The sequence below is a fragment of the Lagenorhynchus albirostris genome, chromosome 17, assembly GCF_949774975.1.
Source record: "Lagenorhynchus albirostris chromosome 17, mLagAlb1.1, whole genome shotgun sequence".
In the NCBI taxonomy this organism is placed as follows: domain Eukaryota; kingdom Metazoa; phylum Chordata; class Mammalia; order Artiodactyla; family Delphinidae; genus Lagenorhynchus; species Lagenorhynchus albirostris.
In genome coordinates, this window is record NC_083111.1 from 45573927 (window position 1) to 45589912 (window position 15986).

General features: G+C 37.6%; 1 protein-coding gene across 1 annotated transcript in view; it reads left to right on the plus strand.

Annotated features, from left to right (window-relative positions):
* VPS13B (vacuolar protein sorting 13 homolog B) overlaps window positions 1–15986 on the plus strand; it is a 793535-nt gene that overhangs the window by 677415 nt on the left and 100134 nt on the right. Inside the window, exon 40 of the mRNA XM_060128467.1 lies at window positions 9866–10062. Within this exon, the coding sequence (XP_059984450.1) occupies window positions 9866–10062 (197 nt within the window). The remainder of the gene's footprint in view (window positions 1–9865; window positions 10063–15986) is intronic.

Here is a 15986-nt window from a genome sequence, read left to right on the forward strand (position 1 = left end):
TACATTGTCTCTTTCAGTCACCAATCAATCCACTATTTTATGCTCAGACCTCACGTTCTATATTTTAACTATCCACTTACCTACTCTCTAGTCATCAATTAAAAACTCTTTATCTACCTCTAATTTTTCTAGTGCATTCCCCACTGGGGAATATATTTGGTCTTATCACCACTTTGACATTGTGGTAAATGTAGTGTATCCTTTTACTTGCTTAATGAGATAAAATAACTTTCTGTTAACAAAATAAGGGTTTTACAACAATTAACTCTTTCAAAAGTTATCAACTAGGAATGTTCCAGTGTGAAAAACCCTTTTCCCACCCAAGGGTGTAGGTCAGAAAGAATTCGAAGAAATCTATACTTGAGGCAGGGGATAACAGAAAACTGTAAAGCTAAACAAAAGGCTCAAAAGGAAGAGCTGGGGAATGAGATGTCCACACAGACTTTGAAAAGTTCCAACAGGTTCCTGGGAAACTAGGAGAATGTGTACATGCATAAATCTGTGCACTTACCCCAAGCTCTGCACATGCTAAGAATGACCTAAGAATGCCCTGTGCTCTCACCTCAGGCTGACCTTAAGGCTCTGCACAAGCAGGAAGGGAAGGCCAGGGGAGAGTTGAGGGCATGCCTTAATAGGCACATAGAGCCCCTCAGCAGAGACTGGGTGTACTTGTTTCCAGGCCTTTAAGGAAATCTCTGTCTAATTATTAACTGACCACTAAGCTCACCAAGTAGAGACTTCAGTGGCCACATATAAAGAAAACAGACTTTTTAGAATTAATTCGTAAATGTTAGTAACAACAACAAAAAAAGGAGAACAAATATCAATGACAAGAAGCCCTGGGGAAGGGAGTCTGATTTCCACAGTTGCCATTATTTATTAATAATATAATAATAGTAATATAGTTAATATTTATTAATATAATAAAATTGTATATCATTTATAATGTCCACTTTCCAACAAAAAAGTACGTGCTCTGCAAAGAAACAAAGTCTGACCCATACACAGAGGAAAAAAGTAATCAATAGTAACTGTCCCTAAGATGCCCAGATGTTGACCTCACTAGACAGACTTGAACTGTCTATTTTGAATATGTTCAAAAAAACCTAAAGAAAGCCTTGTCTAAAGGACTAAAGGGAAATATGAGAATGATGTCTCACCAAATAGAGAATATCAATAAAAAGATAGAAATTGTAAAGAAAAAAAAAAAGAAATCCCAGAGTTGAAAAGTATAAAAAGTGAAATCAAAAATTTACTAGAGGGGCTCAATAGCAGATTTGAGCAGGCAGAAGAAAGAAGCAGTGAATTTAAAGATAGGTCAACTGAGATTATTGAGTGTTGAAAACTGAAAGATAAAAGAATGAAGACAAGTGACCAGAGCCTTAGAGACTGTGGAATACCATCAAGTGTACCAATATGTGCGTGAGGGGAGGCCTAGAAGGAAAGGAGAGAAAGGAGAATAAAGACTATTTGAAAAGCTAATGGCTGAACGTTTCCAAAATTTAATTAAAAACATTAGTCTGCACATCCAGGAAGTTCAATGAACTCCATGTAGAAGAAACTCAAAGATTTCCATACCAAACAATCAACCTATCCAAAAAAAAAAAAACCCACCCTGACTGCAACTAGAGAGAAGTGGCTCATCATATGTAAGGGATACTCAGTAAGATTAACAGCTGATTTCTCATCAGCAACCATGGAGACCAGAGACAGAGAGATAACATATTCAAAGTGCTGAAAGAAAAAGGCAGCTAAAGAGAAAATAATTGCCAAATTAAGTAACTATAAATGACTGGGATTAATGGTAAGGGTCAAAATGTATTCTGCATTCAGATTTCTTTCTATGAATCCACTTTAAAGAAACTGAAACTGGAAATTGTAAATGATACATTATGGAGTCTATTTTTCTTCTTTAATCGAAAGGTAATTAGTTTAAGGAGCAAAGGATTTATAGCCAAAAGGTCTGCCACTTACTAAATGTGTAACCTTGAACATATTACCTAACTTCTTTAAGCCACAGTTCACTTATCTGTAAAATGGGAATAATGTATTCCTCACTAAGATAATATACAAAAAAAGTCTGTAAATTGTAAAAGGCTGTTCTTCTACCACAGCTTCCATCAGTGTTTTTATTACTGCTACTACCAAAATCACGGATAATGATGGAAAAGCGAACTGTTTTACCCCTACTGTACTGACCTGTTAATTGGTGCCCTGAGAAATCTGGAAATGTAGTGGGAGGAGTGATAAAGATGGTATCCTCTGATGTAACCTACCCTTAATAACTTACTACTGAATGGAAGTTCCAGCTTTGTGCTCACTAACCAGCCCTACACAGTCAGCTAGGCTCTCTATTTCTTCATAATATAAAGGAAAGGACAGTTGAATCAGATTGATAGAATGTACCACTTGCTAAATACTACCACCTCTTTATTATGTACGTGAATACAGGGAACACACTTCCTCTGTATCCTTTTCTTAGGTTGCTTGGTGGCACTGAGTGGGCGAAGGGGCAATGGCCCAGCTTTAGCAGTCCCTGGACAAAGAATTCAGACCTGTTTATCTATGAGCAGATGGGCAGTTGCAACCCTGCTAATAGTCTTGGCAGTACTATTAAATAATAAAAACAAATTAAGTGCCAAAATATTCTTTGTACCAAAAATATTTTTAAATGGCCAACACACATGCAAATCTTCCCAAATTAGCCATCAAATGGAAACAAATCTTGGAATCATATTTTAAATGCAAAAATACATGTGCTTTTACCAACTGGCAGATATACAACCTAAAATATATTCATATGCAGAGACCACATATGCTTAGAGTACAGTTTATTATATATGGCTGGCTAATTTTTTAGGTCCTGTCAAATAATGGATAGGAAAACAAAATGTAATAAAAATATATATAATCTTGACAGTCATTTGAAATGTACCATGTGTTACATGTGGAATGTTTTCCAGTGAAACCAATTTACTTGTTCCCACTTCCCATGACTCAGTACTAGATATTTAGGCTTTCTAAACTATTTTTGGCAACCAAACTTTCTTGGAATAGTCATCTTTCCTTCAAGTTATTCAGTGCAAGCATTAATAACAAATCCTCAGTTATAGATATGTAACTAAAAATCATTCACATCATCTCCTTCAAACCTAAAAGCACAAAATAAAGTTATTTTAAATAGATCACACAAAATAGAGCCCAGATTTATTCCTGAGAATAATTAATTGCTGCCATATGAATCACAATGTGACTGCGTTAGATTTTTAGTTTAATTCTGTTACTGCTAGACTAGAGATTAGCTGGGCAATGTCTACCTCTAACTGAAAGGCAAAGGAAGATTAGTGAGCTAATGAAAAGTTTGTTAAAAGTGGGTGTGATTGCAAAGTAATTTGAAAGGAGAGCTCAGTATATAAAAACCTTTTTAGAATAAAAGGCTGTAAAAAAGATTATTTTTTCAGCATCTATCTTCATTCATAAATTTTAAAACTATTTATTGAGCATATACCATGTACCTGACTCTGTGCTATGAGTTTATTGGAGAAATAGCTGGAGTTCGTTAAGAATGCTTGTCAGAGAACACACGGAATGCAGCCAGGCCTCAGGAAGGAGCAGTAGGCTACTTTTAGAACCACAGCCATTGTCCCTACCCTCCTAAATGAGGTCTTAATTCCAACACATGCCTCGCTTCCCTCTTTCCTAGTCACTACCCAAACTGTAAGATTTAGCCCCTCTTGCCTAGATACTGATTAGTATCCCTTTTTCCTTCCCTTACCAAAACTCCTTTCTCCTCTACCTCCCAAACCCTTCCACTGAGCCCTCTGGAACACCTGTTCTGTGACTAGTGAACTTCCCTAAACCTCAGCCTCTTCTTCAAGAATTTCCTCTACCTCTTCACCTTAAATGAAATCCTGCTGTCCCCTGGGACTCTGTACACCACTGTAACCCGCCCTGAGGTGGAAGCAGTTTATTCTCCCACATCGTTTTTACCTCAGGGTCAGGAGATAAGGTGCTCTGCTGCTCACCTATGCCACTTGCCTGTACTCGTCTCCCCTCCTGTAAAGGCTTCCTGCTTTTTTGAGACTCCTTCCATCCAATTATATCACCCTCACCCCTCTTCGTTGTTGCCATCTGCTGTGTATTTGGTCGTCTGCCCTCATTCTCAGAAGTCTTCAGCCGGTGGCTTCCAGCCTTTTCCTTCACTGCCATCGACATGCATGTGAGAGAGCCCCAGCCAAGACCCCAGCTCCTCACTCTAGTGACCTCCTGCGCCACTCCGTCTAAGTGCCCACTGCCGCACGCAAGCCCTGGAGCCTGTCAGCATCCCAAGCTGCTCCACCTCCTAAATCGCTCATTCCAGCATCCTGCTCTTACTCACAGTCTGTCCATCTCTCCAGCCCGCTCATTCGGCAAGCCCCAGTACACTCATTCATTAAACCGTAGAGAAATCCATAGTTCTCTGCTTTCTCCCTATCCATCAGCTTACTCTGTTTTCACATCCCCTTTCAACCATTTTACCTTCTTAATTCGTCATTTAAAACACCTTCAACACAGTTAACTCCCTCTCCAACTCTCTAGAATAGCCAACTCCATACTCAAGATTTCCACTTGGATGGCTCAGTGATGCCTCCAACTCAGCTTGTCTAAAAATGAACTTACAATCTCCCCTCTTCCACCTGACACCACAACCCTACTCCCCAATGGGACAAATCAATCTTACCCATCCCAGTAAATGACATCAGCACCCATACAGTTGCTTGGGCCAGACACCTGGGGGTCATCCTTAACACCTCCCTCTCCTATATCTAATCAGTCAACAGATTTTTATTCCTCAAGGATCTCCCACATACCACTCCATCGCCACCAACCATACCATAAGCCATCTACATTTCTAGCACAGATCACTGCCCTAGCCTCCTAATTGTCTGTTCACATCCATGCTTGCCCCGTTCTCTTTTAATACATTCTCTACACAGTATCCAGAAACTTCTAAAAACATAAATTTGACTTTAAGCATTGCTTCTTTGCTTAAAACCCTTCAAAGATATCTCATTGACATTAAGATAAAGTCCGAAATCCTTATCAGGGACTAAAATAATTTAGTTTTTATTATCTACATTTCACAAATGAGGGAACTGAGGCCCAGAGTCATTAAATAAGGTGCTCAAGGTCATAGAGCAGTGATTAAGGGTCAGGGCCAGGATTTTATCCTAAGTGAATGTAATACCAACAAGAGATTTTTTTTTTATGTTGGAGAAATTTTAAAAATTAAGATTATATCTATATGATTTATAAACCTGTGGCTCAATATATATTTCAGTGGACAGTTGACTAAAATTACCTTTAAAATACTAATTGTACTGAGTGTTGTTATCAGCTTTTCTTTTGAGGTTTTGAGGACAAAAATGTTCTTAACATGGGGGAAAGGATTAATATGTGACTTTTGCAAATGTACTTATAGACATACAATCTTAAACTTTTTAAACAGAAGTTTCATTTATTAATACCCCTTTATTAACCAAGGGAAATAGGGCATATAAAGGAAAATCCTGACAAACACGTAACACATATTTTATGATGTATTTCTATAGTAGTTCTCTATTGTTTTCTAAATTTTGAAAGTAGCCTGGAATGTTCCAATTGAAGTATGTAACCTCAGAACCAGCCTCACACAAAGTCGTGAACTAAATAAAATTTTTCTTTGGCTTTCTTCCAAATCTCTCTTTTTGAACTTTCACAGTTTCTCTTTGCCTAAGCCCCAGTGTTGGTACAGTTTACTTTCATTGCCCTTAAACTACCTAATGGCTTCCCACAATGGTTCCCAGCTTGCATTGCCTTTTATTATGGATTTATTCCAACTGTCTCCTGTACATCAAAACTTGCTAGTACTTTTTTCTTAAGACCTCACTCTGCTTTCCAGTGTGACGGCCAATTTTCATAAGCTATTATACATGAATTTTCTTTTAACTAATTATTTATTTTTGCCTGCGTTGGGTCTTCGTTGCTGTGCATGGGTTCCCTCTAGTTGCAGGAAGCAGGGGCTACTCTTCGTTGTGGTGCGCGGGCTTTTCATTGCGGTGGCTTCTCTTGTTGTGGAACACAGGCTCTAGGCGTGTGGGCTTCAGTAGTTGTGGCGCACGGGCTCAGTAGTTGTGGTGCACGGGCTTAGTTGTTCCACGGCATGTGGGATCTTCCCAGACCAGGGCTCGAACCCTTGTCCCCTGCATTGGCAGGCGGATTCTTAACCACTGAGCCACTAGGGAAGTCCCTATTGTACATTAATTTTAATGGAAAACTTCTGGAGACAATACCAGAAACAAGTCTTTTATTCACCCTATTTGCTGTGTAACCTCTCTACCAAGAAGATGATTTTTGAACTTTACATTCTGTTAATTTGTTACTAATTTAAAAAAAAGATAGGTATGTTAAATACGCTTTTCTAAACTCATTTGCCCTCTCCCATGAGATTCTTAGGTGTCTCACCCCACTTCCCACATCTTATCCATTTCTACTTATGACTTTCTTAAGCTAAAGGGCTGACTTACTGGCAGTCTAGAAAGGAGTTAGGCAAGGAGATGTTCCTTTATCTCTCAAGTAATAGGCAACATACAGGGAAATATTTTAATAGATATGCAGCAGAAAACCATATTGAACTCTGATTACAAGGTTCCTGAACATCCAGGCTCAAGGTTTATTATTTTCTTCCCACAGGTCCAACCCATTGTTAAGACATCTAACAAGCAGGACTCTTATTCACAACCTACCTGATTCTTTTAACAATACTCAAGCTTCAGAAGTGTTCTTTGAGCATGAGAAGGATAAATAATTAGTAACTAACATTTCTTAAGCTTTTATTATGCGGTATTAAATGGAAGGCTTTGTCTCTTTTAATCCTCACAACAATTCATGAGATAGTTCTGTTATTATCCCCTTTTTAGGGATATGAGTACTGATGTTAGCAAAATTAATTTACCCAAGAACTCATAGCTAATGGAACTAGAAATTGAATCCCATTAGGTATAACTCCAAAGTTTATGCTTTAATCTTCTATACTTCTTTGTGGAGAATTTTTAATGTGCCATAGATGGACTGAATCACCCAGGATATGTGTATTTGTTCATTCATGAATTATTCATTCATTCATTCAGCAACTTTTTTTGAACATTCACTGTATACAGTTTGCCAGGTTCTGTGAAAATCCAAAGCTTAGCCAAATGGAAATCATTCCCTCAAGGAATGTGTCTACCAGCGAAAATGTCATGTATAGAAATAACTGTAACATGAGGTGTATAGTGATAAGAGCTATGAAACAGATTCCCATTTTTAAAAACTATTGGAGTTCAGAAAAGGGAAAGCATTTCTCCATCTGGGAGGTGAAAAGGCTCAAAGAAAGGTGGTATTTCATTTGGACCTTGATAGATGGGAAAGATTTAAACATTAGACAGTGAGAAACCAGGGATTCTACGGGTATTTGAGGCTGAGAGACAGTATAGGAACAAAGACCCAGAGAGGGGAAAGTTAGAAAAATGTATGTCATGGAAAGCAAGAAGAGGGAGAATTTCAAGAAATGGTGGCTAAAAGGAGAATTTATGGATATGTCACTTGTCCTTATCACTAACCAAAACATATGCTCTGTTTCATCACACTGTTAGCCTCTTATGCATATCCATTTTGTGCCCCTTTCGTCCATTTAGCACGTCGCCATACGTGGATGCTCAAGTCCCCGTTTAAGGAAAAGAAACTGTTATAGACGGAGGCAAAATTTATTCCCATTCAAAGATTTAGAATCACTTATTTAGGAAAGGAAGATTAAGGAGAAATCTATTCATTCAGGAAGCTTTTATTAATATCCTGTTATGTTCCAAAAACTGATGCTAATATTTTTAAAAATAATATGCCATTTTTGCCTTAAGGATCACAGAGTCAACTAAAGGAGACAAACATGTAAATAAGGAATGGCGAAATGTAATGATTTCTATGATAGAGGAGTAAGTTAGATATGGAAGTGACACAAGAGAGGCAGTGACCAGTTCTGAGAATGGTCATAATTAGGAAATGCTTCCAAAAGAGGAGACACATCTGAGCCCAGTCCTTTTTTTTTTTTAAGACAAATGGGATCAACCCACATGTTCTATTTTGAAGCTTAATTTTTTTTAAGTTAATAATATATCTTGAGTGTCTTTTGTGTTAGTGTATATAGGTATTCCTTATTCATTTTAACGGTTGTACAGATTCCATTCTGTAGTTCTGCATGTTATATTTAATTCCATATTTGTATCTTTCCAATTTCTTACTAATACAGTACTAAAGTAAACACACATACGTACACACACACACACACACACACACACACACTTGTATTGGAATATCTGTAAAACAAATTCTTAGATGTATCCTTCCAAGCATTTAATAGATATTGCCAAATTATTCTTCAAAAATAATGGGTAGAAATGCTTTTCCCACACCTCTACAGAAATTGGAAATGTCAGTCTTTTCAAACTTCCAGATTAATAAATAAAAATACTACATTATTGCTTTAATTTGAACTTATGTAAGTATTAGTGAAGTTGAGTATCTTTGCATGTTTACTGGCTGGTTATATCTTTTCTTCTGTAAATTAATTGCTGTCAGAATCTGGGATTTTACCTTATGCAAGCTAATGTTTTATGGATGCTCACAGAATATATTAGACTTTTGGGTCAGAAACAAAGAATATTATTGCTCGTGGCACAGCAAACAGTGTGTGCATCATGCTTGCATTGGTTTCTCTTGCCCCCAAGTCCCACAAGGGCGATGCAGAAGAGCCCCCAGGGGGATGCTCTGCATGCAGTAGATAAATGGCACAGCATGGAACATGGAGCTTGTCAAATCAACCTCTTTTAGAGCAAGTCTGCTCTTTGTCCTGGAAAGAAACTTTACCTCATCACTCAAAGATACTTTCTGCAAACAGAACCTGGGAAATGGTCCCTGTTAACAGCTTTCAGGGCCTTGCATCCTTTACATACCTGGCAAGAACATGCAGGGACGTTCAGGGCCTCTTCCAACAACTGCCTTTGCTTGTTTTTCTATATGCTTACTTAATCATTTTCTCATTGATTTGTAAGAGCTCTCTGCTCTCACAACAAGTATTTGTAGATCTGTCATTAACTATTAACCTGTTTTATCCTAACCTTGCTTTTTATTAATTCTGATGTTATCAGTTGTGAGGTTTGTTTGTTTGTTGTTTCTTTTACCGTCCGCGGGTTTCATGCCATACACAGAAAAGGCTACCCTATTATGATAAAAATATTAACTGATTTTTTCTCTTATGTTTTCAGTTTTTAGCCTTTAATATTTTGATCCTTTTGGAATTTACTTACATATAGGAGTGATGTAGGGACCCACTTTGGTTTTACCAAATGGCTAACCAGTTCTTGCAACCTCCTTTCCCATCCTTCCCATACTTGTTTGAAATGGTACCTTCATCACATACTAAAATTTATCTGTACTTACATATTATTATTTTTTCTTCTTCTAATCTATTTGTATGTTACTACTCCAATCTTATCTTTTAATTTTAATTAGTGTAGCTTTATAATAGACTTAGCATCTGGTAGAATTTGTTCTCCACTCTTTCTCCTTTATTTAAAAACTTTCTTGACTGTTTCCACATATTATTCTTGAATGAGTCTTTTGAAATAAAGTAGGTAAACAGGATGAATATAACTATGAAAAGAAATCCTAAACTACTGTCCTTTACAACTGTGTCCCCTTTTAAAAGTCTCATTAATGTTATAACTTTTATGAAGATTCAAGTTGCATGTCAACAAATACAGAAACATCATTTCTGTTTGCATCTTCTAAAATCTTCTTTCTTTTAATATAGATTCCTTGTAGTTTGGAATACTGGGATGAACTCCAGAAGGTTTTTGTTGCATTTCGAGAATTTAGTCTGTCTGAAAGCAAAGTTTGTGAACTGCAGTTGCCAGATATCAATCTTGTGAATGACCAGAAGAAACTGGTATCCTCGGATCTTTGGAGAATTGTTTTGAACAGCAGCCAAAATGGAGCTGATGACCAAAGGTAACTCAGTGAACAAAGTGAAAAATGAAATAGTGGCATTATACTAGGATACAATCGTCAAGTCATCTTATCTAGTGGCCCCTCACTTAGCTATATCGCAGCTCTCTAACAGCTGCATCTGTCTGAACTACAGATGAGAACGAGGAAGTGAGATAGAAGCTGATGTTTCAAAGTCTGTGTACTAAAATTCCTGTGTTTTACTGTGAGCTGTAAGAACCTGTTCCTTAAATATAAAAGGAAAAAAGAGCAAAAAACAAACTTCAAAAAAACCAAAAATCCAGTTATCCTGAGCTAAAAAATATAGAGGAAAAGAACCATACACACTTCAATAGACTCTTAATGACACAGTCATCAATATGTGTAAATGTTAACCCTGGGGCATTAAAAGAAACGTTAAGTAAATTGAATTGTCTCCTTTTTGGAACTACTTCCTTCTTAAGGGGTTTTAAAAAAAACTTTAAAAGACAGACATTAGGAAAACTAGACTAACCAAAATAATTTATACTCAGGATTTCAGATAGCCAAAGTTTTATTCAGTTCTTGAGTCTATTTGACTATAATGTATCTCTAGAGCTATAGACTTCAGGTATTCTGAATCGTGTCCCCAGAACTTCCTGTTCCACACCTCCTACAGGATATCTGGTTAGTGACAAAACAGGGCCAGATTGTCCCTATTTCCAATGTTTGCCTGCTTAATACATCCACTAACTTAGAGTAGAGAAAAAATGGCTCCAGCAATTTATTCTTCAAGTGCTCCTTCTAGTTTACATATCCTTATTATGTCTTTCTGTTCATGCTCCCCTAAATGACAAGAAAAATAAACTAAATCACCATCAATGGAACAGTTTTTTGGGTCATATGATATGTGTACTATGGGCCTGTGCCTATCTTGCTGCCCATCACTTTCAATGTCCTACCTTCTAATTCTCCTGACGAGTTTGCTCTAGCATTATCTTATTCTTTGTATATAATCCACCCCCCTTTTTTTCCCCCAAACGACATTTTGACACTAACAAAAAGAAAAAAAACATCCACCGTTCCAACACCCTGTGATTGAACTGTTTTCTCTTTTTTGTTACCTTTATTTTTGCCCATCATTGTATGCCTTTACAGGGTTATAATCATAGCACACCATTTTGTATTCTAATTCCTGTTTTATATTATAGATAGTTGTGAATGCTTTCTCTTTTTGTAATTAATAGTAATATATGTTCATTGAAGAACATCTGGGAAATACAGAAAATAATACCACCCATCATCATATCACACCGAGATAACCTCTGTTCACATTAGTCTGTAGCATCACAGTCTTTTTCGTTGATTACTTTGTATGCTTAATAATAATATGTTTTTTGCTTTATGATTTCTATTTCTAGGTCATTTGGGCTCTTTAAAAATAATTGCCTTCCCAGTATATTACCTAGTAATGTACGACTGGTGAAAATATATTAAAGGAGTGGGGTCTTGATTTTACCTATATGAAATGCAGCAGTGAAAAGAACACCCATCCTGGGAGGAGTTAGCAGATGGATAGAAAGATTGCCTATTCTAAGCATAGGTTACCTAGTCAGAAACCAGGAAATCTCAGAAAACAGAGCTATGGGTAATGAATTTTTTTAAAATCTGAGTTTCATTATTAGTATCAAGTTAGAAATCATTTCTTGATTCTAATTATCAAAGAATGCATTTTCATCATTGAAAGAAGCATTTTGGACAAGGTTAATTCCTCTGAATCTGAAACATTCATGAAAATCACTTTGTGGTAAGCTTAGCACTGCAGAAATGTGGAACCTTTAGGGAATGGAAATTTATGCAGACAGTCAAATTTAGGCAGTTTTTCACCAAGCCTTCGACATTGTAATCACAGATCTTTTGTCCTCACCTTGGATTTTTCAACTTGCCTGATATTTCACAATTGATCTTGCTTTAAATTGTTGGACATTAAGCATTTTTCAGGTAGAAATTGATATTAGTGAAATTAAATTTAAAGAGCTGGTTTAAAAATCAACATAATAAAACACTATTAAGACATTTTTCAAAGAGAACAGTAAATAAATTTCATCCAGTTTCTTGAAGGAAAACATCAGTGCTTTGATGATATGTCAACATTTCACATGGTTAGATCCAGTATATTCTGTCATGAGAAATCTAAAACTGGATAAAAACCTGACACTTTTATGATTAGAGATTATCGTATCTTAAATAATATTTATGGTTTGAGAAGGATATGCATCAGACTGTTGTACATTACTGGAAGAAAGTTCGTAAAAATAAGTCCCATGAAGTTTAATCTAAAAAATAAAGCATCTTGTCCACAGTTGTCAAAAGTGCAACAGTGTAGGATATTTAGCGGTAATGGCATCTCTGTGTGTATGTAAATAGAAGCACTGTTTATTAGGGATTTTCAGGTTAGCAGACCTGGGTTTAAGTCCTGGCTCCATCACTAACTAGCTGTTTGGCCCTGAGAAACTGATTTCTACACTGAGGCCTTAAGGAATGGGTAGGAGCTAACCAGTCTGAGGGGTGGCAGGTAGCCTTCGGTACAAAGGACTGGAGACAAGATTCACTCTCTTAAACCTTGGTCTGTTTATCACATACAGGCATATTATCTTTAATTCAATCCCCGTGTATCTGTAATAATTATTTTCCACTATCTTTAATTAATGGTTTGCTTGATCATATGAAAATGAATGATGGGTAACTGTTGTTTTTTTCAAGATAGCATTGGAAGGAGAGTAACTTAAGCTTAGTTTCCACAATAGTATTGAACTTTAGTAGAGTTTTCTTTCTATTTGTGGTGCACTGGAGTGAAGCAAGAGATACAGCCTTTAAGCCCTGATCAGGGTATCCATTTCAGCTATTTATTTTTAATCTCAGCATGTATGTATTTGCCCACCCCCACTGCCCACTGCTGAAGCCTAAATAAACCCCTTTTCCCAGTAGGTCCTGACAAGAAACAGACAGCACACTCAGACTGGTTAACTGAGGAGAGTTTACTGTAAAGACTATTTACAAAAGTGTTGGCAAGGTGAAGGGATAGAACAGTACCCTGAGGCTAGAAACCATGGGGAACCATCCCACTCTTAGTCCTGAAAGAGCCAGGTAATAGAGCCATTACCAAAACTAACCCAGAATGGGTGGTTGTAGCTGTTTTTGGTGGAGGGACCAACAATGTGCAGAGACGTGGCTAAGAAGGAGCCAGGAGAATATGAGTCCTTCCACCACTCTCTTCACACCTTCTGATCTCCCTTGGGCACCTTCTACTGGCCGAACCAAAAGACAAGCCAAGGACAAAGCAGCTTGTTGATACAGTCAGGGGCAGAGAAGAGGATGGGGAGGGGTAGAAAGTGGATTTAGAGAGCAAACAAGATAGCCAGCAAGCACACGCTGTATTTGGAATTTACAGTTTCTTACCTAGTGATGGGACCTAGGCAGAAAGATGAGAAATGGCTGGTGGGCCCAACTCTCAGGCTTTGGGCCACTCTACTAGGTTCCCTGAGTTTGGTATCAACCAGATGTCTTCTGATGGACCAGAACAACTTTCTACTTTGTTTCCACCTCTTACCCTCACCCCAAATGGCTAACTCCAGAAGTACGTGACTATCTAAAGTCACAAGTTACAGGCAATTATTGTGTTACACAGTAATAACTGTGAAGATCTTGATATATACGTCCAGTTAACTTTATGACAAATTGTTTGATGATAATGCTAAGCTGTTTACCTGTGCCGAGTCTTTGGTGGTTTTGTCCATATTGCATGGTCACTTTCTCACAATGTTAAAACGTGAGAGTAGATTGCTTACAAGGACTTTTTATCCCCACTCACAAAACGTTGGTTCATAGAAGGAAGGCATCCTGGAAAAAGAAGTGTGTGGCTCTTTCTTCATGTGATGAAAATAGAAACTCTGTTGAGTTTTTTAAAGCGCAAAATAAAAAAAAATAAGATTTTCTCCTTCTCCCTAAAGATCCTGTAAGTCGCTGTCCACTCATATTTAGTGATCTTTGAGACAGTGGTCCACAGCTTTTTGTGTATGTGAGGAAGAGATGCTTTTTATTTACCAAACCTTCATTCTTGTGTGTATAGCCAGTGCAGGAATCAGAGGAAGAGCGTTGTGATGGTAAAGTCCCTGGATCATTTCCTTTCTCCTCACTGGTTGAACTTTCTCCTACTAGACGGTCACTGTGGCCTCTAGATATTGTTTGCCTCCATTTGGCTACTTGGATATGTACTTTTAGATGTACCTAAATTTGCTGGGTACCTTTTTTTTTAACCTTTTAACTTTCATAAACCATTCAGACAACAATCTTGACGTTTGGAACTGCTTTGCCACCTTGTTACAAGGTATTGACAGTAGTTCCCTGTGCTATACAGTAGGTCCTTGTTGCTTATCTATTTTAATTTTTTAATTATTTATTTATTTTTGGCTGTGTTGGGTTGCTACACATGGGCTTTCTCTAGTTGTGGCAAGTGGGGGCTATTCTTCGTTGCGGTGAATGGGCTTCTCATCGCGGTGGCTTCTCTTGTTGCAGAGCATGGTCTCTAGGCGCACGGACTTCAGTAGTTGCAGCACGCGGGCTCAGTAGTTGTGGCTCGCAGGCTCTAGAGCACAGGCTCAGTAGTTGCGGCGCACAGGCTTAGTTGCTCCGGCATGTGGGATCTTCCCGGACCAGGGCTCGAACCCATGTCCCCTAAATTGGCAGGTGGATTCTTAACCACTGCGCCACCAGGGAAGCCCCGCTTATCTATTTTATATGTAGTAGTTTGTATCTACTAATCCCAAACTCTTAATTTATCCCTTCCCCAACCCATCCCCCACTATCCCTCTTGGTAACCGTAAGTTTGTTTTCTATTTCTGTGAGTCTATTTCTGTTTTGTAAATGAGTTCATTTATATCATTTTTTTTTAGATTCCACATATAAGTGATATATGATTTGTCCTTGTCTGGCTGACTTACTTCACTTAATATGATAATCTCTAGCTACATCCATGTTGCTGCAAATGGCATTATTTCACTCATTTTTATGGCTGAGTAATATCCCATTGTGTATATATACTACATCTTCTTTATCCATTCATCTGTTGATGGAATTTTTTAAATAAAATAGAAACTATCAATGTGAAAAGGACAAATACTGTATAATTCCACTTATATGAGATACCAAGACTAGTCAAATTTATAAAGACAAAAGTAGAATGGTGATTGCCAGGAGATGAGGGAGAGGAAAATGTTTAATGGGTATGGACTTTCAGTCTGGGAAGATGAAAAAATTCTGAAGATGGACGATGATGTTAGTTGCACAACAATGTGAATGTACTTAATGCCACTGAACTGTACACTTTTAACTGGTTAAAACAGTGAATTTTAAGTTATGTGTATTTTACCACAATTTAAAAAACATTTTCAGTAACCTCCCCCCCGCCATTTTATAGCTGTACTAGGTTACAACAGAGGTGTATTTCTTATTTGCAGTTAGAGTTAAAACATTCCCCAAAAAAGACAGATCTAAGGTGTAGAGAGAACATGGTGCATCGTCCCTTGTCTTCTCTCCTCCATGCGGTGCTCTCCCAGGATGGACAGGACAGTGTTTTTGCAGTAGGCAGCGGAGAGTTTAGGTGAACCAATGTTGAGAAACAGTGCCACACTGGGATGAATGACAGTGTGATATTGTCAGATCCCTCTTGGGAGCTAAAGGTAATCACCAGCAACTAACATTAAACTAAGTAACCAGTACGGTACCCTGTTTGCCAACCAGGAAAAAAGGGATGAGATTTTTTTTTCTCTTATGGAGTGATAGACATTATGCTAAGCAGTTTCTATGTAGTACCTCCTTTAATACTCAAAAAGTAAGTCCAATTACTATACTTACTTTACAGATGAGAAAACAGATTTAGCTAGATGAAATAATTTGCCCATGATGACAGT